The sequence below is a fragment of the Protopterus annectens genome, chromosome 13.part0 (genome assembly GCF_019279795.1).
Source record: "Protopterus annectens isolate FY-2018-M chromosome 13.part0, PAN1.0, whole genome shotgun sequence".
In the NCBI taxonomy this organism is placed as follows: Eukaryota; Metazoa; Chordata; order Ceratodontiformes; family Protopteridae; genus Protopterus; species Protopterus annectens.
Genome location: NC_056747.1, coordinates 1,104,548,318 through 1,104,575,647, shown reverse-complemented (window position 1 = coordinate 1,104,575,647; position 27,330 = coordinate 1,104,548,318). Strand labels below are relative to the sequence as shown.

Here is a 27,330-nt window from a genome sequence, read left to right as displayed (position 1 = left end):
GTACAACTGGACAAAAATGGGGGTGTTGATCAACATAAAATTTACATACAGAATAATATAACCCCACCCACCTCAAAGGAATTGCGGGATACCAGCATTCAAATGCAAATTGAACACACAAAATAAACACAAAATATAACCAGAACAACAGTGTTTTACTTGAGCTATTTCAAAATTAGGATCATTAATCTTTGTAAAATAGAAATATCTAAATTTGCCCTAGTTTCCTTTTCAGATTGCAACAAAACCTATACAGGCTAAGTCTCTTCCTAGTTATTGCATACAGCTATACAAAAGTGATTACTGGTTAGAAGTGAATGTCAAAATGGTTACTTTACAAGTACAGATTTAAACAGTTGAAAGTAATGCCTGCTTTCAACATATGTATAGAGCAACATTTCTGAGTGGATACAATTCTTAGTAATAGGGACCAACGACATTTGGTTTGAGTATTACAAAATACAAATTTCCTTTATACACCATTCGCCTCATGTTGAAGATACACAAATTTTAATAAATGTCACAACATCACAACTCCTATCTTCTCTTACCTTTACTTCACAAATCCAAGCTCTGGACTTTATTTCTTTATTAAAAATGTTCTTAAAAGAAAATATAGGCTTAGTAGAACGGGCTGATCAAGCTGCATCTGACACACTAGCTTCTCTCTACCTCTCATAATACTACTGAAATTTCGAGGAAAACACCTGTCCATTTCTTGTAAGGTCACAGCAGAGCACTAGGTTTGTATAAAGCAAAATAAGATGTAGCGTATAACCACATAAGCCTAGCCTAAAATGGACAAACATATTCGATAATCATCTAGTCCATTACCTTTGCTGTACCCAGCTCATTCAGCGCCACAAATGTCATCACATGACAGTGTAATAATGAACGATTAACTCCTAAACCACCACACCAGTCAGCCAGGCAGACCAATGTAGAAAATACATAAACTATGTCATTCCTTTATACTTATGTATACCCACTCGCGTGAATTGTGCAATTTACAATGATGAGTGGGAGCACACTGACATTTGGTCCAAAAATTTAAGTGCCACTTTTACAAGGCACAACTTAAAAGGCTTTCATCTTTCAGCATCATTCTATCATGCTTGTCTAGACCAATGTTCTTTAACATGACTTTTCAATAAGCCCTCACCAAAGCAATCGGTATCTAAAACTGTCAGCGACTGACCTAATATCGCACATGCTTTGAAATACCAGCTCAAGCCATGAACTGTTAGTTGCCTTGTGACTTACTTGTCCCAATTACTGTCCAACTAACCAGTTGCTGTTGCCACTAAGATAGTATTCCTGGCCAGCTCTACAGCACCAGGAATGCACTTCCAGCCGAATCCTCTCCAGCAGCCTTCCCCTAGAATGAGTTGCACTCACACAGCTACTACAGCCAATAATACCACCGAGCCACCTGCAAGCCCACAAGTCATCTGAACAACTTTCCAAAAAGGCATCATGCTCAGAGTTAATGAAAGCACAACAGCAAATAGTCGATTGGCAAGAACAAAAAATACTACTAAAGGAAACAATGCACCAGGACTAATCCCTGAAAACCAACTGGTCACAGAGCAGACTCGCTCAGGACAAAATAACTCCAAAACACATGAAAAACGAGGATTACCCAGAAGAATATAAGCACAAACAATTTACCATCCGCACTCCATATACTGTCAACCAACTTGACTTACTTCACAAGAACCATTCACGAGGCAGATCATGACGTCTATTACAACTACAGTAGTCCTCTTGGAGCCCAAGTTCGATTTACTTTTTCAAATCTCCTGTCGAGTCTCCAAGAGTCCTACAATTTTAAAATACGGCTGACATAATCATACTCGCCCCTGCACATTGATGATGTTGCGGGATATGGTGGTGATGATGTGATGACGTCAGCTGTACTTTAAATTGTAAATAAACTAAAAAAAGAAATCGGGAATAAAAGGGGTCACTCAGAAATTCGTGGCACCCCATTAATTTGCCTATAAAACCAGTAAATTCCAAGGAATTCGGTACAGTTGAGAGGTATGGTAATAGAGTGTGAATGGTCTAAGCCAAGGTGTAGACTTCAGGTTAGAGACTGCCTTCCCTACTAGGGAAGGAATGGTAATGGAGTGTGAATTGTCTAAGCCAAAGTCTGGACTCCAGGTTGGAGACTCCCTTCTCTACCAGAGAGTGATAAAGTATAATCAAATAGAAAGGGACAGGGTGGTGCTAGGTGAAAGGCTGGCTATGGCAGAGATTTTAGTAGGGGCCTAAAACAGAAGCTGTACTGCATAATAATTATAAGACTCAATCAGATGAGTTTGGAAAAGATTAAGAAAAAACAGAAGGGAAAACAAAAGACAAAAAGAAGTTATGTCTTACCATAATGTTCCATCTGTGTTGTAGATCTTCATTCATTCATTACTGTTAGGACTTTGGTTCCATCCTCGGAACCAACACGGCCGTTACCAAGCTCGTGCCAGCCAAAAACTCTCAGCTAAGTCCTACCCACAATGCCCCTCTCATAGTCTCTTCAGATCGGGTTTGCCCCCCCCCCCTTATACTATAAGGAGGTTAATAATAATAATAGAAGAAGGCTCTGTCTGAGCAGATACCCTAAGTAATAAGGTAATCCAAAAGTCCACCAGAGGGAAGGAGGGTGGGAAGTAATGAATGAATGAACATCTACAACACAGACGGAATGTTATGGTAAGACATAAGATTTACAACATCAGATAAAGAAGTTAATTCATTTCTTACTGTTAGGACTGAGTCCCCAGCTAATTCTAGTCCTGGATGGCCCTAAGGAAGGATATTAGTCCTGAGCACCATAGAACCAAAGGATGCTCTTCTCCTGGAGGCCAAATCCAATTTGTACTGAGTGATAAAGATATAAGGACTTGCCCAAGTGGCTGCTGCGCAGATATCGCCCATAGACGCTCTGGAGTGAAAGGGCACTGAGGTTGCTATCGATCTAGTTGAGTAAGCCTTTATTCTGGAAGGCAAGGATATTTTGTTCTGTTGGAAGATGAAAGTAATGGCGTTTCTGAACCAAGATAAGGTCATTTTGAAAACACCTGCAAATGCTACAAATAGTTGATCCGTTTTCCTAAGAGATTTTGTTCTGTCCAAGTAAAAACGAAGTTGCCTATGAACATCAAGGGTATGTAGAAGGTATTTCCCTTTACTGGAATGATGGGAAAAGAAAATGGGTAGGTCAATAGATTGGCTGATGGAAAAACCAGAAATGACCTTGGGCAAAAAGGAGGGATTAGTACGGAGAGAAACTCTATCCTTGTGAAAAATCAAATACGGTCTCTTGACACTCAAGGTCTGAAACTCAGAAACTCTTCTCACTGAGGTAAGAGCTACTAAGAGTAGGGTTTTCCAGGACAAAAAATTTATATTGCATGAATTAGAAGGCTTGAAAGGAGGACTTGTTAAGGACTGAAGCACCAACGTCAAGTCCAATGGCTCTGTAGGTGGCTTGACAGGAGGTTTAATAAGTAATACTCCTTTCATGAAGGTTTTGCACAGTTGGTGTGACATAACTGATGAATTGTCGATTCCATTGTGAAAATTTGCAATAGCTGCTAAATGCACTGTAATCATCAATGCTGAAGCTCCAGTGTGTAACAGGGTAGTGAGATATTCTAGGATCTTCTGAATCAGTATAGAGAAGGGATCCATGTTTTGTTCTTTGGCTCATATAGAGACCCTAGTTCACTTACCGAAATAAATTTTTCTGGTGGATGGCTTGTGTGAAGCCAGAAGGAACTCATGAACAGGGAATGAAATATCAGGTAGCCTGACAATCACCGGAAGTGGAGAAATCAAGCTGTGAGCTTGAGGCTGTGGAGATTGGGGTGAATCAATCTCTGAGGGTGAGTCAGCAGTCCTTGAGATTGATCCAAGATCCCTGGGCTGTGGATCAGGTGAGGCCATAGGAAAGGAAACCAGACTTGATGGGGCCAATAAGGGGCAATGAGGATCACTTTGCTTCTCAACCTTTGAGCTTTCTGTAGAAATTCTGGGATGAGGGGAAGTGGGGGAAAGGCGTACAGTAGACACAGGGGCCAATCGTGCGTCAAAACATCCCTCGGTGACTCCCCCTGAAGGGGGATCAGGGCAAAGTAGCTTCTGCATTTGTTGTTTAGGGGTGAAGCAAACAGGTCGCAGTAAGGCCTGCCCCAGTGACGGAAGACTTGAGTCGCTATAATCGGGTCAAGGGACCACTCGTGAGGCATCAGTATGTTCCTGCTCAGATTGTCTGCAATAAGATTGGAGCTCCCGGGAATGTGCGTTGCTATGAGAAAGCAGTTGGAAGGCATCGCCCAATGCCATATTCTCATGGTTTCCCGACACAGGGGGTAAGACCTGGTTCCACCTTGTTTGTTGATGTACCAGATGGCTGACATGTTGTCCGACTGAATTGCAATGGTCCCGGAAGGAAGGGATGTGTGGAACGCTTGCAATATTAAAATAACTGCCCTCAATTCCAGGACATTTATGTGCAAATTGGCCTCTATGGGGGACCAAGTGCCTTGGACCGTCTTTCCCTGGAAATGCCCCCCCCCCCCACCCTAATAGGGAAGCGTCCATAGTCACCATGGCCCTGTGCTGGGGAAGACAGAACGGTCGACACCAAAGATTTGTTTTTGGCTTCATTCACCATAGCATTTCTTTCTTGCAAAGGTTTGTAAGTCGTATCATGTGGTTGGGTTAAGATTACGAAGTTATGTACCTGCCATAACGTTCCATGTTAGTTGTCTTCTTCTCGCCTTCTTTCTTGCTGGTTGGGTTCGGAGCCGATCCTCGGCTCCAACTCGGCCATCTTCAAAAGCTCGAGAGCTGCTTACTGGCTCGAGGCCCCCCTATATCCCATGATGCCTGGCGCTAGATACCCAGATCTCATTTGGTAAGTCTAACTGCAGACATAATAATACAGAAATCCTATCCTAGAATGCATAAATCCTACTGGAGAGACTACTAGTCAGAAGAAATAGCCAGAGAAGTCTCAGCCAGTGAGAGAAAACATAAGGAACTCTTCTCGGTCTACTAGGATAGGGGGATGGAGGGTGGGACGCAAGAAAGAAGGCGAGAAGAAGACAACTAACATGGAACGTTATGGTAGGTACATAACTTCTTAATGTTAAGTTGTCTATCTCGCCTTCATTCTTGCTGGTTGGGACAGCGTCCCTAGCACCTCAATCCTGAGTGGCTCATTGGAACAGACTCTTCAGAACAGTGGAACCAAAATCAGCTCTGCTACTGGAGGCCACGTCCAGCTTATAATGTGAAATGAAGGTATTAGGATTGACCCATGTAGCTGCCGCACAAATAGTTTCCACTGGCAATCTTGCCTGAAAAGCCACTGAAGTAGCTAGATCTCTAGTGGAGTGACCTTTTGGTTTAGCAGGAAGCTCTTTATTCCTTAGCTGATATATAAATGTAATAATAGACGTCAACCACCTAGATAAGGTTACTTTCGACACTGGTGGACCTTGTTTACCCTCAGCATAGGACAGGAACAGCTGGTCTGATTTTCTGATTTGCTTAGTTCAATGCAAGTAAAAACGTAACTGTCTATGAACATCCAACTGATGCAATTTGTACTCCGCCTTGTTGGAATAATTTGGAAAAAACACAGGGAGATCAATAGATATTCAAATTATTGTCAGAAGAGACCTTTGGCAGGAAGGAAGGATTAGTCCTGAGAGAAACTCTGTCATTGTGGAAAACTAGACAAGGAGAGCGAACACAAAGAGCCTGAAGTTCAGAAACTCTTCTGGCTGAAGTAATTGCAACCAGAAGGGTTTTCCAAGAAAGAAACTTCAAAGAACAAGAAGCTGCAGGTTCAAAGGGGGGCAGTATCAGGGAAGCTAAAATCAAATTTAGATCCCACGGAGGCAGGGGATCTCTCACTGGGGGCCTGAGTAAAGTAGTCCCTTTGAGAAAAGCTTTACAAAGCTTATGGGACATAATACTAGTATCTGATAGTCCTGTATGACAGTTTGAAATTGCAGCTAACTGAACTTTAATCGTGGCAGAAGAAGATCCAGCATGAAAAAGTTCCGCTAAAAAATCCAAAATATGGTGCACATGGGCTGAAAAGGGATCTATATTACTGGCCTCTGCCCAGAAAGAGAAACGTTTCCACTTACTAGCATAAGTCTTTCTAGTGGTAGACTTATGCGATGATAAGATGATTTCACGCACCGAGTGGGAGATGTTCGGAAGCCTGGCTAAGGTTGCAAGTGGAGCAACCAAGCAGTGAGCTGGAAAGATTGAAGGGATTGGTGCAGCCCACCCAATTGATGGATCAGGAGGTCTGGAACTGGGTCCTGGGTCCAGGGTCCAGGGCTGCTCCAGAAGGTGATGATGCAGGAACGGGAACCAAATTTGTCGAGGCCAGTAAGGGGCAATGAGGATCATCTTGCATCCCAATGTGGTAGCTTTCTGTATTAGTTTGGGAATCAGGGGAAACGGGGAGGGAATGCATAAAGAAGTCCCTGAGGCCAATCATGAACTAGAGCGTCTCTGGGGGAGAGTCCGGGAAGAGGGAGGAGAGAGAAGAAATTGTTGCACTTGCTGTTGAAGGGGGTGGCAAAAAGGTCGCAGCAAGGCTGACCCCATTTGCGGAAGATTTGGTCCACCACTGTCTGATTGAGAGACCACTCATGAGGCATGAGAATTGCTCTGCTCAGCCTGTTAGCTATAACGTTGGACTTCCCAGGGATGTGCGCTGCTATCAGAAACCGTTGGGAAGAGATCGCCCACTGCCAGAGTCTGAGTGCTTCTTGACATAGGGGGTAGGACCTGGTTCCGCCCTGCTTGTTGATGTACCACACTACTGACATACTGTCTGTCTGAATTGCAATGGTCCCGGTGGGAAGAGAGTTCTGAAGAGCTTGCAACGCCAAAAGCACGGCCCTCATCTCCAAGACATTGATATGCAAATGGTACTCATGAAGCTGCCACGTGCCTTGGACTGTTCTGCCCTGAAAATGCCCCCCCCCACGCCCGATCAGGGAGGCATCCATGGTCACAGTAGCCACTGGAGGAGGAAGAGCAAATGGTCTGCCCTGGGGTACTGATGGGGAAACCATCCACCAAGCAAGTTGGTTTTTGCATGTCTGTGTGATCTTTATCATGTGAGACATTGGAAGTTGCTGGAAAGACTATTGGGTGAACAGCATCCACTGAAGAATCCTCATATGAAAACGAGCAAGGGGGACTAGTATGATAGCCACTGCCATGAGATCAAAGGTTTTTAGGACGAATCTGGCCCGAATTTTTTTGCATCCTAATAAGACCTGCACATGTCGGCGAATGTCTAACACTCTGTCTAATGGAAGTCTCGCTGACATGTCCTTTGTATTTAAGTTTGCACCTATACAGGTAATAGATTGACAAGGCGACAATGCAGACTTTTCGAAATTTATTGTGATACCTAGTTTGGAGCAAGTTTGGATGGTGTAGTCTCTGGCTCGCAGCAGGTGATGTCTGGTGGTAGCAGTAAGGAGCCAGTCGTCTAGATATGGAAACACCTGGAATCCTTGCCGTCTCAGGTGAGCGGTAACTACTGCCAAACATTTGGTAAACACCCTGGGGGCTGTGGTGAGACCAAAGGGCAGAGCTCTGAACTGATAATGACTGGCTCCCAGCCGGAAGCAGAGGAATCTTCTGGAGCATCTGTCCATTTTGATACGGTAGTACGCATCCTGAAGATCTATGGAGCACATCCAATTGTCCTGACCCAGAAAGTGTAAAATGGACTGCAGCGTGACCATCCAGAATTGAACAGGCCTGTTTAGTCTGCTGAGATCCAGAATGGGTCTCCAGTCCCCTGTCTTTTTTGGTACCAAAAAGAACCTTGAGTAAATTCCGGATCCTTGCTGGTCTGCTGGGACTGGCTGGATGGCTCTTTTTCTTAGCAGTTTTGATATTTCTTGAACTGCTTGATCCCTTAGATTGGGTGGAACATCTGGAAGGGATTTGTTGGGAATGTAGGGGGTGCGAAAGAAGGGGATTTTGTAGCCTTCGGATATGATAGACAGTACCTATTTGTCTTGTGTTATACTTTGCCAGGCTTTTGGGTACAGCGATAATCTTCCCCCCCGACTGCCTCCGAAGGTGGACAGCCGGGCAGCACCTCAGGGATGCTGGAAGGGCTTGTCAGAGAAAGATTCTCTGTTGCCCTGATTTTGCGGACCCCCTCTGCCCCGTGGGTGGCATCTATTGTTGTTCCCTCCTCTGCCCCTGGAGGGGAACTCTCCACATGTGTCAGGCACGGCTCCCTGGGGTTTCCGGAACCACATCTTCCCACTCTTCTGACCTTTGGGATATGGTTTAGAAGGAGTGGAAAAACGGACTCCCACAGCAGAGAGAGTCTTGCCTTCCTGCTCACACCTGGTAAGGGTATCCTTCACCTGTGGTCCAAAAAGAGCAGAACCATCAAAGGGGGTGTTGGTGAAAGATGCCCTGAAAGTTTCCGCAAAGTTACATAACCGCATCCAAGCATGCCTCCTCAAGGCCACGCCTGTGCCTGCGGCCCTACTCGCACCATCGGCTGCATAAGAGATGAGCCGCATGGAGGAGTTTACTACCGAATTAAGAGTCGCCAGCTGGGAGGCAACCTTAGCCTGGGCCCCCGCAGCTGATGGATCTTGAAGGGCATCTCCTAGCTCTTTAAGGAGATCCCTTTGAAGGCGGGTAAAGTGGCACAAGTAGTTCAGCGACCTCATGGAGAAGGTCACTGAGGAAAACATCCACTTCCCATATCTGTCCATCGTCCTAGATTCCTTATTAGGGGGATGGGACAGATGAAGACGTTTCAGACAACTCCTTTTTTGTGGCCGCTACTACCACCATGGCATCAACGGGAACACCCTTTGTCAGAAATTGCTTGTCCTGTGGTGCAGTAATAAATTTTGTGGGTCTTCGGGGGATTGGTTCCACTGTGTCTGGGGCTGACCACGCCTTCCGAGCCTCCACCGACATCAGTGGATCGAAAGGCGGACACACAAAGGAGGTGGAGGGTTGGGAACCAAACGCGTCCAGGAATACAGACTCATCCTCGGAAGGGTTAAGGGTAGTCCAGTTCCCCCTCTGCCTAAGTATCTCAAGGATATCTGAGAAAGAGACGTCCTCAGAGGGGGATCTCGGGAACCCTTCCGAATCCTCTAAGTCGGTATCTGAAGTGACAGACTCAGGGGGGGTCAACATGCTTCCTCTTGCATTTCCTCTTTCGAGGGAGCTCCTCTGAATGATCAGGGGAGGCCTCGGAAGAGGAAAATACACCCAATGGGGTGCCCTGGAGCGCTTGTTCCCCACACTTGGGGTCTGGAGGATGGGCAGAGGCAGATGCAGGCACCATGGGGGAGGAGCCGATGAGGCTGATTGTGGGGCTGACTCAGAGGCCAGCACATTCCTCATGACCTCGAAAGCGCCCCTTCCCGATAGTGGAGAAGGCTCCGGCTCCGAATTGACCGGAATCCTTCCTGGCACCGAGAGAGACGGCTCCAAAGCCGATGTAGGAGCCGAACTTACCTGCGCCGAAGTTCCGAGAGGGAGAACGGGGTCGGACAAGGGTCGATGCCACTTGCCCCCTCGGAGCCGAGGGAGTCCCGGCGCCCAGATCCCTCCAAGGATGGCACCATGGAGGTGATCGGAACCGAAGACGGAACCGAAAGGGTAGGTATCGTGCTGGCGGTTCCACAATCCGAGCCCCAACAAGCTCTGGCTCCGAACTCAAGGGATGAGTCGAAGGAGGAACTACTGCAGACACGGGCGTAGCCGAACCCTGATGAGGGGGGCTGGATAACATTTTAATTAACTAGACTACTAGAACTACTAAAACTATTCTAAAGACTAACTACAATACAATTTTTTATAAAAGCTAACAATAAAATAGAAAAATATGACCTGAGCCAGCAAATGCAACTTCGCAGCAGAAGCGGCAAAAGAGATCTGGGTATCTAGTGCCAGGCATCATGGGATATAGGGGGGCCTCGAGCTAGTAAGCAGCTCTCGAGCTTTTGAAGATGGCCAAGTCGGAGCCGAGGATCTGCTCCGAACCCAACCAGCAAGAATGACGGTCAGAGGTGACCTTTGCCTAACATACAAGGCCATGTCAAACCCAGATTTGATGAATATGCTTCACCTCAAAAAATCTAGATCCGTCAGAGCCACAAGGGCGGGAGACTTAAACCTCGACACGGCTATTAATAGGACGTGCTGGAGGGATAGATTCATCACCCAAAGACTCCCTATGCTGTGGAATAAAATCCCGGTATATGTGAGGCAGAGCACCTCGCTGCCTTGTTCAAGAGAAATCTTGACCAATGGATGGGAGATCGCAGATATACCCCAGGGATTACCTCAGTGTCACTGCTCAACAGAGGCACAGCAAAATAATGGGTATAGTTCCCCATACTAAAGGGGTGGCGTAAGCCACAAAACTATGGGCTAGGCTTGTAAATGCCCTCGGGCAGATAGCCTAGTATGAACCTATGAATCTATGAACCTATAGACAACTTAACATCGACCACTGTGAAGAAAGGAGCCACTGTTATAGCCTCATGTGCAACCTTGCCAGGGGTACTAGGGTAATGGTTGCTGTCATACAGCCTAATAGTTGTAGTACAAGGCATGCTAGTACAAATGTCTATGGAAGGAGGACTTGAATCTGGTTTCTTATTTTTAAAAGCCTGTGAGGAGGAAGGGAAGCTTGACAGGACACTGGGTCGAAGATCGCTCCAATGAATTCCAGTGTTCTTGTTGGAGACATGTTCGATTTCTCCATACTGATCATAATACCTAGGCGAACAGCAAGGCCTTGAGTGTAAGAGAGACTGAGAATGAGAAGGTTCCTGGTCGTGGCGGTGAGGAGCCAATCGTCTAGATATGGAAACACCTGGAATCCTTGTAGTCGGAGATGACTTCTACGACTGCCATACATTTGGTAAACACTCTGGGGGCTGCCGAGAAACCAAAGGGCAGTACCCTGAACTGGTAGTGATTGGCTCCCAGCCGAAAGCGAAGAAATCTCCGGGAGCATTTGTCCATCTTTATGTGGTAATACGCATCCTGAAGGTCTATAGAGCACATCCAGTTGTCCTTCCCCAGAAAGGGGAGAATGGACTGCACCATGACCATCCGGAATATTTGAGGTTTGATTAATTTGTTTAGTATGCTGAGGTCCAGTATTGGTCTCCAGTCCCCTGTCTTTTTTGGCACTAAAAAGGACCTAGAATAAAACCTGGATCCTATTTGGTCTGGTGGGGCTGGTTGGATGACTTTTTCTTAACAGCTTTTCGATTTCCAAGGCTGCAGAATCCCTCTGACCAGGTGGAATGTTGGGGATTCATTTGACGGGTCTGGGAGTGAGATCAAATGGGATATGACAGCCTCTGAATATTATTCTCTGCACCCATCAATCCATTGTGAGTTGCCAGGCTTGTTGGTGCAGAGAGAATCATCCCCCAACTGCTTCCAGAGGAAAGCAATCAGGCCGCTGCTCAGGAGCGCTGGAAGGGTCAGCCAGAGAACAAATCTCTGGCTCCTTAGTTGCACGGACCCCCTCTGCCCCGAAATGGACATCTTCCAGATGAGTTGCCCCCTTTGTCCCAGGGGGAACACTCGTCACAAGTGTCATGAAAAGATCCCTGGGACTTCTTGAACCACAATTTTCCTCCCTTCTGATTCCTGGACTAGGATCTCTGGGAGCTGGAAAAACGTATGACCACGGCAGAAAAGGTCTTTCCATCTTTCTCACTGCGTGACAGTATGTCTCTTACTTTTGGACCAAAGAGGGAAGATTAATCAACAGGCGCGTTGACAAAGGAAGATTTGAAAGGGTCCGCAAAGTCACACAAACACATCCAAGCATGCCGTCTCATGACAATGCCTGATGCAGCTGCTCGAGCTGCCCGCTCGGTGGTGTGAGAAATCAAGAGCATTGAGGAGTATGAGATGGACTCTAGGGGAGCTAGCTGTGTGGCAACCGTATCACGCACCTCCTCAGGCAGTACCCCCCACCAAAGAGGCAGACATTTCTGAAATTAGGTCTCTTTGGAGGCAAGTAAAGAGTGCCAGGTAATTCAACGACCGAATGGCAAAGGTCGCTGAAGCAAAGGTATGCTTCCCCAGTCTGTCCAAAGACTGAGACTCCCTGTTCGGGGGATGAACAGTGGAACTATCTTCTGCCAGTTCCCTCTTAGTGGCTGCCTCCACGACTACAGACTCTACTACTAGCTGTTTGGACCAGTTGGGTTGGTCTTCAAGTGTAAACAAAATTTTATCGGGCTTCCTGGGGACAGGTTCTATGTTGTTCGGGGCCATTCAAGCACGCTGCATGATAAGCCTAATGAGCTCATCTACAGGTGGGGTTATCCAGGAAGTAGATGGTCGGGCATGGAAAGCCTGCAAGAACACCGATTCCTCCGAAGAAGGGTTGGCAGATTTCCAATCTCCCTTCTGTTAGAGGATCTCGAGAATGTCTCCAAATGAAACATCTTCTGGGGGAGACCGTGGGGACCCTTCTCCCTCATTGTAATCAATGTCTTCGGTGATGGATTACTCAGGGGAATCGAGATGCTTCCAATTGCAAAGCTTCTTTCAGGGTGGCTCCCCAGTAGGTCTTCTGAGGAGGACTCCAGAGACAGGGTTCCCTCCAAGGGAAGGTCTTGCGACACCCATGCCCGAGATCCCAGAGTAGAGGGTTGGGAAAGTTGCATGCTAGGGGGTTCTGGTTCTGATGCCAATGGTGCCAACTGAGAGCCTGTAGAAGCGAAGACTCTCTCCATCACTTGGAAAGCCGGCCTGCTGGAAGAGGAATGGGAGCCCAGAACTGAGAAGGACGACCTTGTAACCAGGAGTCACACTTCGCCCTGACGAGCCCACCTCCAGGCGAGGAGCTCCAAGAGGACTGGTAGCTGCCAGAGTCGGGACCATAGATGCCATAGAAAAAAATCAGCGCCGAACTAGGAGTCACAGTGCCAACAGCCCAATCACTGCTTCAAGGGTGCGGCAGTTCCAAAGGAGCCGTGGCACCAAGAGTTATCGAAGCAGACAGGGAAGCCTCCATTATGAGTGTCGAGACAGAGTGCACCAGGATGGACATTGGTACCAAAATCTCCGAAACCTGGGAGGAGGTCAGAGTAGGATAAACAGGTGAATATGCCAGGAAAGCTTCCATTCCAAGAGGGAGGGAAAACCTAGCTGGGGTCGGTAAGCCCTAGATGCCAAAAGCTGGTACACAACCCTCACTACATCTTATTCCAAGGAGACTCCTGGTGGATCTGATGGACGCTGCTGATGGAGACTCAGGTCTTTCAATAAATGGGTTAAACTGCTGCTCCAAAAAAGGGTCATAGATGGGGAATAACTTGTTCTGGCAAGGTGCTCAATCTTTGGGACAGCAGGTGTCATCATAGGTGGAGCTGAGTAAGACATCTGTACCGCGGCCGGGGATGGCACCGATGCTGGTACAGGAGTAGTAGCCTGTGTTATGATCAAGGTCGGCACGAGTGAGAAGGCAGAGACACCGGTGCCGAAGCTGTCTGCACCAACGGTGCAGAAGTAGTCTGGTGTTGACTCGGTTCCAAAGAGGACAGAGATGTCAGCACCGAGTGACTCTGTTTTTCTTTATGTTTTTCTTTGTTTTTTAACATCCTTTGGATTAAGAGGTGGTGAGACCTCCATCCCAGAAAGTGCCTCTGAGAAGGGTGTTTTCAACATACCCTTCAAGATGAGTTTATTCTTGTGTTCAGCTAACGTATGGTTGCTGAAACCAGAGCAAATATCACAAGACACATTAATATGGTCAACGCCAAACAATAAACACATCGGGCATGACCGTCTGAGCTGGCATCTTATGCCTCCACTTATCACACTGCTTAAAACCTCGTTTAGCTTTATCAGACATAATGAAAAACACACAAAAACACTACAGTACCAAAATCACAACTATAACTAACAAAAAACAACCGCAAAGTTATAGTAAAATCGAAGAGGATTTTTTTTTTTTTTTTTTTTTATCAAACAGATAGAAGGAATGAGTACCAACAATGGTATTAAGAAATACCACAAGTGGTAAAGGAAAGGGCCTACTAAAGGTAGGGGAGAGGGACAGTACCAACGATGGTATGAAAAGAACTACCGAAGGTAGAGGGTAGGTTTTTGGTAAGAAAGTATATAAGTTTAAAGATGAAGAGAAAGGCTTAAGAAAAAAATGACTAGAAGGTAATTATATAGATAAACCACAAAAAACACTACATTTGGCTTAAGAGAAAGGCTTGGCACATCTGACGAGGAACATGGCAAACGAGATCTGGACAGATTATGAGAGGGGCATTGTGGGTAGGACTTAGCTGAGAGTTTTTGGCTAGCGCGAGCTTAATAACGGCCGTGTCGGGTCCAAGGACGGAACCGAAGTCCTAACAGTAAGGAATGAATGAAGATTTACAACATCAGATGCAAATTTATGGCAGCATAGTCCAAATGGTTTCAACCTTACAGAGAAGTTTTTGCAGGTAGGTGGCAAATGCTGAGGATGTGATGGAAAAGAGAGAATTAGCTGGAAAAGTTTGTTTAGGGACTGTAATAAGTTGGCAGATTTAAAAAAATTCCTTACAGAGTAATTAGAAATGTTTGGTAAGCAAATGGTTGTAACTAAGGAAATTATTCTTTTTAGCTGTGATATAGGATCTGAATTGCCTAGACATATTAAAGCCTTAGGATGTTAAGTGTAATTGGATGCCAAACAAGCAATTACTAGAAAAATTCAACACCAACTGCAAATGTATTACTGAACACTCTGTAGCTGATAAAAAAAGAACTTGAAGTGGGATCTTTACAAAAGGGGAAGGAGCAAATTACACAGAACTACACAGAATTGGTGGGAACAATACATGCAGAATAATGTTCAGGTGAAGTGAGGTTAAGGGAAGGCAAGAACTGAGCAATTTATATAATGTTGGAATGAATGAAAAAAATTAAAAAACATGTATACTACAAGTCAAGAACAAAGGGAACAGGAGTCTTGAGCAAAAAGATCTGACTCCAAACTACAAGGATTTTATCAGTACTACTGAGTGCTTTAGCTATGAATCAGATGCTGGGATCAAAAAGAGAGACATTAACAAACTTCAGATGATACCACTGTGATGACTGAAAGTAAGAAGTTGAAAGCAGAAAGTTCTCAATATCAAAAATTACATACATAAATGATGCAGTGAAATACTTTATTTTCCTAAGCACAATGATCTCTACAGACAGTGAAGGAAATTAAAAGATGCCTTTTTCTTCTGAGGAAAGCTATTGTCAAATCTGGATAATATGCTACAAAGCAAAGTTATCACATTATGAGCAAAGGTCTATATAGTCAAAGCTATGGTTTTCCCAGTAATAACATAATTGTGAAAGCTGGACGGTGAGTAAGGCTGTGCACCAGAAAAATCAATGTTTTTGAGTTATGGTAGTAGACTGAAGAAAGATCAACTCAGTCACTATTTAAGGAAATAAACTCAGAATGTTCACTGGAAGGTCTGATAGAGAAACATAAAACTCAAGTACTTTGTTACAGTATCTGAAGAACGGAATCACTAGATAAGGGGATGATGCTGGGAAAGAGTGAATACAAAAGGAGGGGTGACAGAAGCTGCCATGAATAACAATCATTACTGAAGTAATGAATATAAATTTGCAAGAACTTCAAAGAAGCAGTTCCTGTCAGACAGGACTGGTGTGCATACCTCTCAACTGTCCAGATTTCTGCAGAATGTCCAGGTTTTTGCCTCATATTTTGGTCTGTGCCTCATAAAATTTGTGGTTCTCTGGCAAATCACTGTGATGATCTGAGGAATGAAGTTACCAAATAATGGCATACATTTGATTTTCAGACTTTAAATGTATGTTAACAAACCCTGCTACTCTAACAACTTTTTAAGTTTATAAGAGCAATATTTAAAATCTGTCCCTATTTTTGGCCCTTCATCTACCCATTTTGTCAGGCTGTGTCCAGATTTCTTGGTCTAAGAGGTAGACAGGTATGCTGGTGTGCTAAAAGTCATTGATGTCACAAACAGTAGGACATGACCACAACTAAAGATCAACAACTGAATACTTAGGAGTGGCTACACACATTTTACAAAATAATGACTGGAGATGACAAGAAGTGGGAAACTGGCCTAATGTTTAGCTGCCTACTTACTAGAAACTTAGTAATGTAGATATTAATGTACTTTTGAATGATATACAGGTGATATACCGGTGAGTTTACATGAATTGCTTATGAAAGGCACCATTGGGGGAGATACATATGAATACTTTTAGTCGAGTCTCCCACTATTCAGATTATTTATGGCCTCTCAAAAGTGCATAAATGTTTAAGAGACCCACCCATGAGACCTACTGTTTTGGGTCATGGCTGGGCTATTGAACCGCTATTTTTTCTGAAAAAAGTTACGACCAGTGGTTGATAATGTAGCCAATGTACTAAGAGATACAAAGCATTTTCTTTTGTTGTTGTATAATTGGCCAACCAACTTTAATGGAACTGAATTTTTGTTTGTAACCATGGATGGGACATCACTGTTCACAGTAACGCCTAATGGCATTGGTATTGACTTTGTTAGACTTTTTCTGTCTGGTCACTCAGGATATAGTACTGCACAGATACAACTGTTATGCACTTTACTTGAGATTATATTAAACCATAACGTTTTTGCATTTGATGATCAGCTTTATCTACAGAAAGCTGGAGTTTCCATGGGCACAATGTGTGCCAATAGCTATGCTAACGTAGTTATAGTTTATTGGGAATCTGGCTGACCTGAATATTTTTCATTGGTTCATCCCATTTTATACTCGCTTTATGGATGATGTCTTTCTTATTTGGACAGGTCCACAAGATATGCTAACAGATTTTGTGGAGTATTTGCAGAATACTACAAGCTTTCTTAGTTTCGCTGTGAAGTACGCAAATGAAATGATAGATTTCTTGGCTATAAATCTTCACAGGTCTGAGTATGACTTTATATAAGAAGCCTTGCAAGAAAGTGAATATTTTACATAGACAAAGCATGCATCCACGTATTGTCCACAGAAATGTGTTATTAGGACAGTTTTATAGGTTATCTAGGTTATGTTATGATGATGGTGACATGTTGAGATCTTTTGCCCAGCAGAAAAATGATTTTCTATTAAGGGGTTATACAGAAGAAGAGATTGATTTTCTATTAAGGAGTTATACAAAAGAAGACATTGATTTAGCACAGAAGGAAGTGTTAAGATGCAAGTCTGAATCTGCCAGACCTTACTTTTCTGACAGAACTAATGATATTGTATCAATACCCAATGCAGACATGAATAAGGTTAGGTTTTCCCTTACCTATTCTAATGATGTTGGCATTGTCTGTGATATACTGAAGAAGAAAGTGCAGTTGTGTACACTTACCATAAATGTAGATGTTCGAGTGTATTCACTGTTGCAGTCATTACATTTGGGGTAATCTGCTGGCAGGTTGTCCTCAGTCGGCCTGATTAACAAAGTCTTGGCTCCTGCTTCGGTTGCTGTCCCTTCTTCCATGACATCAGGTCGTCAGGGGTATAAAACATGCAGCCGACACCATTACATCAGTTTTTCTTGCCCCAGATTGTCAGGTGCCCCCCAAATGGGGAGCAAAATATATATATATATATATATATATATATATATATATATATAGATATAGATATATATGTATATAATATAAAACACAAAACATATACCTCCAAACAAAAGCAAATACACCAAAAAGGCTTTTAATCATAGTGACAGAAAGGAGGGGTATAGTTAGAGAAAAAAACGGGGACTGGAGGGAGGGTAACCAGGACTGCAACAGTGAATACACTCGAACTCCTACATTTATGGTAAGTGTACACAACTGTACTATGTTCTTCGTGTTTCACTGTTGCAGTCATTACGTTTGGGTAGAATCCCAATGCTATGGTTGGGAGGATGGATTTATACAGAATTAGGAGCAGCTATAAGGCCCTGCAGGACAGCAGTGGCAAAGCCACCTCTGGATTTAGAGAAGAGAGGTAAATGGTAATGTTTGGTGAACTTATGAACTGAGCTCCAGATAGCAGCTTCTAGAACGTCTCTGGTAGGAACCCCTCTGAGAAAAGCTGCAGAAGTAGATGCAGCCCAGGTGGAATGAGATCTGATCCCCTTGGGGACAGGTTTATGATGGTGCATATAGCAGAACCGAATACAATGGCTTATCCATTTTGAAATAGTCTGCTTTGAAATAGCCTTTCCCTCTGCTCCTGCAGCAAATGCCACCAATAGTTCAGATTTTCTTAAAGATTTTGTCCTGTTTAAGTAGAATCTTAGTTGTCTGTGTACATCCAATGAATGCAGAATCTACTCACCCTTGTCTGTGAATTTGGGAAGAAAGTTGGCAGATGAATGGTCTGATTAAGAGCCACACTCTATACCACCTTAGGCATAAAGGATGGACTGGTCCTGAGAGCCACCCTGTCCGGGTAAAAAATAATGAAAGGCTCCACTGCCATAAGAGCCTGTAGTTCTGAAATCCTTCTAGCTGAAGTGACTGCTAAAAGAAAAGCTGTTTTCCAAGAGAGAAATTTTAGGTCCGCAGTAATAGCTGGCTCAAAAGGATGTAGAGTGAGCTTTTCCAAGACAAAATTGAGGTCCCATGCAGGAGTTGGTGCTCTCCTGGGAGGACTTACATTTTTGGACCCTCTGAGATACTGCTTTAGCAGAGGATGAGAAAAAATGGAAGGCTCTGTGCTGTAATGAGCTGAAATGGCAGAGGCATGGATTTTTATGGAAGAAAATGACAGGCCTTTGTGAAGCATCTCAGTTAAGTATTGCAGAATCTGAGGAATATTGGGCATTGCTGTGCTTATTGCTTGTGCTTGGTTCCAGGCACAGAATCTTCTCCATTTGTCAGCATAAAATTTTCTAATACTAGGCCTTCTAGCCTCCAAAATGACATCCATCACAGGTTTGCTGAGAGATATAAAGGGTGAAATCAGTTGATTAGCCACGCTGCAAGATTCAAAGTTTGGAGCTCAGTGTGCAGAATTTGGTAGTTCTGCCGAGACAGTAGGTTAGGTGTCTGAGGCAGGTGCCAAGAAGGAAGGTTGCGCAGGAGCAGGTACCAGTGCTGGCGAGGCCAGTCTGGGGCAATCAGAATAATTTTGGTTTGCCCTGTCTGACTTTTAGTAAGACTTTGGAGAGCAGAGGCAGAGGGGGAAAAGCACAGACTGATAGGTTTTTCCAGCTGAAGGATAGAGCATATACTTTCCAAGCTTTTTTGTAATGAATTCTTGTGCAGAATTTGTCCAACTGATAGTTTTGGGGTGAGGCAAAAAGATCTATGTCTTGGCTCCCCCATTTATGTCAACATGCTGAAATTTTGTGGCTCCAGTTTCCATTCGTGTGGGTCCATAAGATTTCTGCTTAGTTCGTCTGTCAGAGTATTTAGTTTTCCTAGCAGGAATTGAGCTTGTAGATGTATTTGATAAGTCAAGGCCGTGTTCCACAATGCCATGGCTAGTCTGCAAAGGGAGTAGGAATGTGTGCCCCCCTGCTTGTTTATGTACCACATGACTGTGGTGTTGTCTGTCTTTATCAGTAGTTGTCCTGGATGAAGGTAGTCCTTGAAGGCTGTCAGAGCATTCTGTACAGCTAGCATCTCTTTCTGATTGATATGTAGGTGCATTTGATTTGGGCTCTATTTGCCCTGAATGCATCTCCCTGCCAGATGGACCCCCCCAAGCATAGTCTGATGCGTCTGTAGTCAGGGTATGGGCGGCAGGGGGGAGTGAATGACCGTCCCTTGTTTTGGTGGCAGGCCTCTGCCCACCATAGGAACTCTAGTTGCAGGCAAGGTATGATAGGAATCATTGTTTCCAGGCTGTGACAATGTTGACTCCATAAGCCTTTTTAGGTATCACTGAAGTTTCCTCATATGCAGTCTTGTATATGGAATTACAAGAATGCAAGAGGCCATGAACCCCAAGGCCTGCAGAATTTGTCTTGCAGAAAGCTGGGTTTTTGTGGCCACCTGTTTGAAGTAAGTCATCAATTGAATTTGCTTTTCTGGCGTAAGGTAAATCATCTGGGTAGTTGTATTCAAGCTTGCACCCAGGAATGTAATTTTTTGAGAGGGTACCAGTTGTGATTTCTTTTTGTTTATGGTGTACCCTAGACAAGTTGGAACCCTTTTTTTACAAACGCCAGATGCTTTAGAGGAGTGTCCTTGTTTTCTGACTGAATTAGACAATCGTCCAGGTATGGATAAGTTTGAATATTTCTTTGCCTGCAAAATGCAATTACTAGTGCCAGGCACTTTGTGAAGACCCTGGGCACAGTAGATAAGCCAAAGGGCAGTGGAGAACTGGTAATGCAAGTAGCCTGCTTTGAAGCGGACGTATCTTCTGCAAGATTACCTGACTGGGATATGCAGGTAAGCCTCTTAAGTCTAGAGTTACCAACCAGGCATCTTTGCCTAGCATAGGTAGTAAGTGTTGAAGAGTCAGCATCTTGAATTTTGGAATGTCCAGAAATGTATTCAGAATGGATAAATCCAGAATTGGACGCCATGATTTGTCTTTTCTGGGTACCAGGAAAAGTCTTGAATAGAAGCCTTGTCCCTTTTCCCCTTCTGGTGCTGACTGAATAGCCCCCATATTCATGAGGGACAGAACTTGTTTCTGGGCCTCTGCCCACTGATTTGGAGGCAGATCTAGCCATCTTTTTGGTTTTGGCAACGTGTGGAATTGAAATCTGTATCCCTGGGATACTATATTTAAAACCCCCTTTGTCCTGGGTAATCAGTTGCCAATTTTGTGCATGAAGTGCCAGTTTTCCCCCCAAAGGGGCGGCCAAAAGGTAAGTGCTTGGTATTTGTAGAAGAAAGTCATTGAGACTGTTTACTATAGGGGGGTGTCTTGTTGCTTCCAGGTTTGGAGTTGGAAGCATCCCATTGTTTTGTTCTAAAAGTTACTTGTGACTGAAACCTGGAGCCTTTGGAATGTCTGGATTTGACTTGAACGGCTCTCAAGGGAACTGGAAAGGACCAGTTCTTAGTAGGCCAGTGCCTACTAAATCTGGGTGGCTGCACTTGTAAGAAATCTTTCACAGTCTGCATAGATTTAGCTTTATCTTCTGTCTTTTTTAAAACTTCTTCAACCTTATTACCAAAGAGACTGCCCTGTTGTAAAGGAACATCCAACAATTTTGCTTTAATATGGTCAGGCAGATTTTGCTCTTTGAGCCAAGCATGCCTTCTTATCACAGATCCAGTTACAGCAGCCCTGCAAGAGGCCTCCAAAGAATCAAAACCACATTGCAAAGTATGTTTTCCAACTTGTTCAGCTGAATGTAATAAATCTTGCAACTCTATTTTCCACACAGTCAGAGATCAACATAATTTTCTGTTTAAGTAAACCCATGACATGCTGTTGATATTTAAGCATATGAAATTGACAGTTTAAAGCCCTGATTGCCAAGGTTGCAGACGTGTAAACCTTCTTACCCCATCTCTGTCAGAAGGAGTAGGATTTTTAGCAGTAGAGGCCTTAACGCCCTTGGGACCCTGAGAAATGGTTTCAGGGTCAGCAGTAGGATTTTTGAAAAGGAATTTGTGGGAGTCAGGAACCCTGTAATATCTCTCTGGCTTGCTAGGAGCCAGAGGCAGAGAATCAGGAGACATACTGGATTCTGAGAAAACATCATCAACAATGTCTAAAACAGGATGTATAGCCAAAGGTCTATGCTGAGGAAGAAGGAGAAAATCCCTCAGTCTCTTTTTAGATTCAGAAAAATCCTGACTTTCCCAGTGGAAATGTCCCCTTAAGGTATGTAAAGTTTCCCCAAAAGAGAAATCCTCAGGGGGAGAAGCAGAAGGAATGGAATCTTCTGCATCAGAGTCCTCATAAGTAGGTACTGATAAATCCTGTTCAGAAGAAGAATCAGAAGAAATAGTAACCTGATCTGAAGATTCATAGTCAGTGCCTTGCCTAGGCCTCTTAGCAGGAGGGGGATGGGAGCCCCTGATCAAGGTAATTAAATCTTCAGCCATTTTGATCATTTGTTTTTTAGGCATTGTGGCCTGTACATGTGGCCCAAGTGTCAGTTTTTTAGACACAGAAGTAGATTGTGGCCTTAGTTTTGAAGATGGAGTTGGTTTAATATACAAATCTGTAGGTCTGAAACCACCCTCAGAAGCCGGTGCCTGCTCAGTGGCTCCGGACCCATCTAAGGTAGAGACATCCACGGGTTCAATACTTAAAGCATCTTGCGGCATACCGGACTCCGAATGGGTCTCAGCAGAGGCCTGCGAATAAAAAGTAGCGGGTATCAGGGGCTACGAAAGCGCCTCACTGAGTACCGTTGAACGGCTTAGGAGAAGCATCGTCGTCATTTTTGGACCTCGACGGTCTGTCTCTGTCTTTTTCTTTGCATTTTTTAGGCATTCCGGTAGTCGGATTGCTAACCGACGACATTTCTGGATATTTAAAAGCAAAAATATATCTACGTTTAATCGTGCATTGGTTAAATTTAGCACAAAACCGACAGCAAGGCACGTTGTGGTCAGGGCCTAGGCAAGGAATACAGTACAAATGAAAATCCTTATGAGGTATTTGCTTCCCACAAGTAATGCAATTATCTTTTACTGACATCGATAAGGAGCAAGAAAAAGTTTCCCCAACGGGGTACTTAGCTTTTAGTTGAAGACTTCGGTACTGAAACTCAAAAACAAAAATGCAGGAGTTGGCCGACCGGCATTTGTGAACTGCTTCTGCTTCAGGCACCGCGCAGCACAAAAGACTGATGTAATGGCGTCGGCTGCATGTTTTATACCCCTGACGACATGACGTCATGGAAGAAGGGACAGCAACCGACGCAGGACCCAAGACTTTGTTAATCAGGCTGACTGAGGGTAACCTGCCAGCAGATTACCCCAAATGTAATGACTGCAACAGTGAAACATGAAGAACATTTGGCATATTCTAATTGCTGATGAGAAATACAAAAACTTTTTGGATGATGCTCCTAATTTTTGTTTTAAGAACAGTCAGTCCATAGAACAGTTATTGTGTTATAAACCAGCAAGGAGTAAGAATGACTTGCTATCAAGCCGGAAAGAGACGTATCTATGTAAATCTTGTAGCGTGTAAGTATGTGAATAGTAGTAATAGTTACAAGAATATTGTGACTGGACGGATTTACCAATTTAACTTTTATGCAGACTTTAAAAGTTCAAATTTAGTATATCTTGCTGTCTGCAAGGTTTGTTGATGTTATTATGTTGGTAAAACGAACAGAGCTCTAAGGGACAGGAAAAATGAGCATATTGATATCTCTAAGATGTTAGAAATGCCCTTTGCTAGGCATGTTGTAGTTACTGATTCTACTCATAGATTTATGTTTCTGATACTAGAGTTGATTAAACTTAGTATTACAAGAGGTGACATTAAAACTAAGACTGAATGTGTAGAGGCAAAGTGGATTTTAGAACTGCATGCTGACTGTGAGAAAGGTTAAAATGGTTCTGTACCATTAAGACCTGTGCTGAGATCTAGGGCCTTATCCTGCCCAGATTTAAAAGTGAATACTTTAGAAATGTTTGAACTGTTGTGTATTAGATCTGTGGAAGCGCCTGTGACAGGCATGAAAGTGCTCATCTTTTTATTGTTTTCCTGTAGTGTTAAACAGTTGTTTTAATACATGTGTTTTTATGAAATTTGTGCTGTGCCGGCTGAATATACCTGTTTTATACTATGTGAAGTTGTGGTTTGTCCAGGTTTATTCACATATCTTGTTTTGTTTCTTCATTACTGAAGTAATGAATACGAATTTGCAAGAACTTCAAGAAGCAGTTCCTGTCAGACAGGACTGGTGTGCTAAAGTCACTGATGTCACAAAGAATAGGACTCGACTACAACTAAAGATCAACAACTGAATACCTAGGAGTCGCAACACCCATTTTACAACAAAAAAAAAATTACTTGAGATGACAAGAAGTGGGAAATTAGCCTAATGTTTAACTGTCTTCTTTTGTTGACTAATGTACTTTTACTTGCAGAAGCCTTACACCTGCTTAGGCATAAAAAGCTGAGGTGCTCATTTCTAAAAATCACAGAAATTTGCCACTGTGACCAAGGAAGAGAATAAGGAAACCAAACACTGACCACTTGATAGCACAATCTCATAATATACGTTAAAATTTCAGACACCTTCATGTAACAAACAGGCTGTGGCTTCATGAAGCTGGGAGCCAAAAAAGTTAGAATTATGATTGGTAATAACCCAATTCAGGGGATCTCCAAAAACAAGATCACATATTTCATATTACAAGTACAGTGCCAATGTAAACACAGTACTAACATGCCAGTCAAAGATTTTTACATTACGAAACTTACTTGAATAATGCAATATTCCCAGGATTCATTTACCCTATTGAATATTAACCACACTTTATCTGGATCCCAATACCAGGAAACTGCACTACCTCTTTAAAAAAAATTCTGGCATCCAGGTAATGTTATACGTAAATCACAGTTGTCTACAGAATGCTTCTGCTCTTCTTAAACTCACCTTAGAGAAGTAGCCAATTAGATGACAGCCCGTGTTGTCTGCTTCAGTCATAACGTAAAACAAAAACGGCTCAACATCGTAGTACAAGGTCTTGTGATCAAGAAAGAGTTTTGCCAACAGACAAAGATTCTGGCAGTATATCTAAAAATAAAATACACAATTGCATGATAGCTCAGTCAATCAGGACCCTGCACAAATGCAGGTATCATGGAAGGGTACTGCTCCTAATGCACTGTTGGAATTTGAATTTACAAATACAAACATCCATAACTCTAGGTCAAACTATTAGCTATTTGTAGCTATTTGTGACAATCCCATGCATGCTGCTTTGAAAGAAAGTATATTTGAAGAAGACATTTACCACAACATTAAATGTTCAGATAAAATAATAATGCAAATAAACTCACCACAGCAGTAGAACTAGTAGGAGTTACATCATAGTATATGGGCTAGTCACCAAATTTGCATACATTCTGGTCAATAACCATACCTCTATGGCCCACCTGAGAAAACCGCACACTAAATGTAGTAGTAGTAGTGCTGCACATATGTATGTGGCTCCCATACAAGTAATGCTGGCTTCCTCTCACATCATTTTGTCTGCACAAAACACCTTGAATGCAAATATGCCTGCACTAGACAAACACTGTTCTGACTCTGATCACATTAAATGTATTATGCATGGAAGTAATAAAATAATAAATGCAGTACATGTGTGAACATCAGCAGCATTGTAATAGTGGCAGGATAGCCTTACAGCTGCAGTCACCTCTCCCTTGATGGTCTACCTTTGCAATGAGCTTATTAACAAAAATCTAGGAGTACACTTCCAGGAGGGTCACTGTACCAGTAAGTCATAACATCTGGATACAGAACTCCAGGATGGTGGACCAATAACAAGTGTGTAAGATAAAGCATCGTTAAGTAGTTCATTTAGCATAACTTTAGATGCTCCAGTGCTGTCAATGTTGTAGTCATAACCATTCAGCAATTTACTTTCAATTTAATTTCAGAATGTACTGCACCCTGAAGCCAGTCCAGCTTCCTTAGCAGATTCCATGAATACAGTGTTTGGATCTGCAATACGGACTTTATACAGGAATTTGAGAAAAGCCTGCAGAGACAGGGCCGCATTCGGAATCTTAGTCTGTGCCCCACAGTAGGCTTGTGATTTGCAAAGAAAAGAGTACATTGGAAAGGAAATGCATGACCTACTACATAAAGCAGGACAACATGAGATGATTTTGATAATGTGGGACTTGAATGATTGTCTGGACAGGAAGAACAGGATATGATGACTATCTGGGTCCACATGGGTGGGGCAACTAGAATAAAGGAGAGGCCATTCTAGACTTCTTTCTACCAAATGGTTTGATGGTAGCTAATCCATGGAGAGACACACACAAGAACACATACAAGTCAGGCCAACGTGTAACTCAGGTAGATTTCCTCTTAGTAAGAATAAGGTACTGGAGTAGAATCAGAGACTGCAGTTATCTCCAGTGAAACCACCATTCCACAGCATAAACAACTAGAGGCCACAGTACACTGTAAACAATGGACAGAGAAGGCTCTAAGGTCAACAGACACTAAGCTGAAGACTTGGAATTTGACTGGAGTGAAAAGTACAAGAGATCACAGGAATACTTAGGGTTCTTCTAAGGAAGAAGAGAAAATAGGCACACTGGAAGAAGAATGGTACTATCTGAAAATAGCATGTGTTTAGACTACAGAACAAACATTCAGTTGATCAAAGTATGGAAATAATGTACATAAGTAAAGCTGACATTGGAAAGCAGAGGTCCAGGAAATTATCAAAAGAAAGAAGGAGTGCAGGAGAAAAGTGGGGAGGAAATAAATGGACCAGGCTAAGAAGGAATACTGGTTGGCTAACAAAGAAGCTACAAGATCAGTCGAAATATTAGAGGCACTTCCAGTTTTCGAATAGTCACTCAGCAGATGGCATGACAAAACACTTATAAGGTTGCAAAGTAAAGATAGAAATACAAACAAGATTGTCATCAGATATCATTCATAAGAGATATCAGCAATAATCTTCTCATCAGTCCACAAAATATCACAGGTGGATGGAAGACTCACTTCCAGCAGTTTCTGAATGAAGAAATCCTCACATAAACTGCACTGTCCCATACAAATCCTGTGACGAAAGAGAAAGAAGAGCCCACCCTAGAAGTAGTAAGAAAAGCACTAAAGAGAGGGAAGGCAGCAAACTCAGATGATGCCACGGCAGATATGATCAATATGTTGGGTGAGTTGAGGGAGAAATGGCTCCTGCGGGTACTCACAGCAGTGTGGTGAGACAGGTGTATCCAGATGACTACCAAATAAGCATTTTAGTGGCAGTGTCACTGTATTCTGTATGCAGATCACTTGAAAATAGGTAAAGCAATTACTTCTGTTACAGAGTATGTTACAGAGCAATGGTGCAATAGGTAGCATATTATTCCCACAACAGGTGGATAACTGCCACTGCAGTGCAGCATGGGGGGGGGGGGTGTCATCCTTCAGATGAGATGTTAAACTGAGGACCCATCTGCTTGAGTTGGTGGTAGCTCAGGTGGATGTAAAAGCTCCCTCAAACCTATAAAAAAGAGTAGGGTGTTGATTTATTACATTAACAATTTTCCATCTTAATTTCATTTTTTACATGTTCATTATATTTACACTTTAAATCATACTTTATA

At 43.3% G+C, this 27,330-nt stretch overlaps 1 protein-coding gene across 3 annotated transcripts in view; it reads right to left on the bottom strand.

The window, feature by feature from the left end:
- The window catches only part of LOC122788133 (histone acetyltransferase KAT7-like), a 1,071,811-nt gene that overhangs the window by 248,320 nt on the left and 796,161 nt on the right, over window positions 1–27,330 (bottom strand). For all 3 annotated transcript variants that reach the window (XM_044055075.1, XM_044055076.1, XM_044055077.1), the window contains exon 11: window positions 24,626–24,766. In XM_044055075.1, coding sequence (XP_043911010.1) covers window positions 24,626–24,766 — 141 coding nt within the window. The remainder of the gene's footprint in view (window positions 1–24,625; window positions 24,767–27,330) is intronic.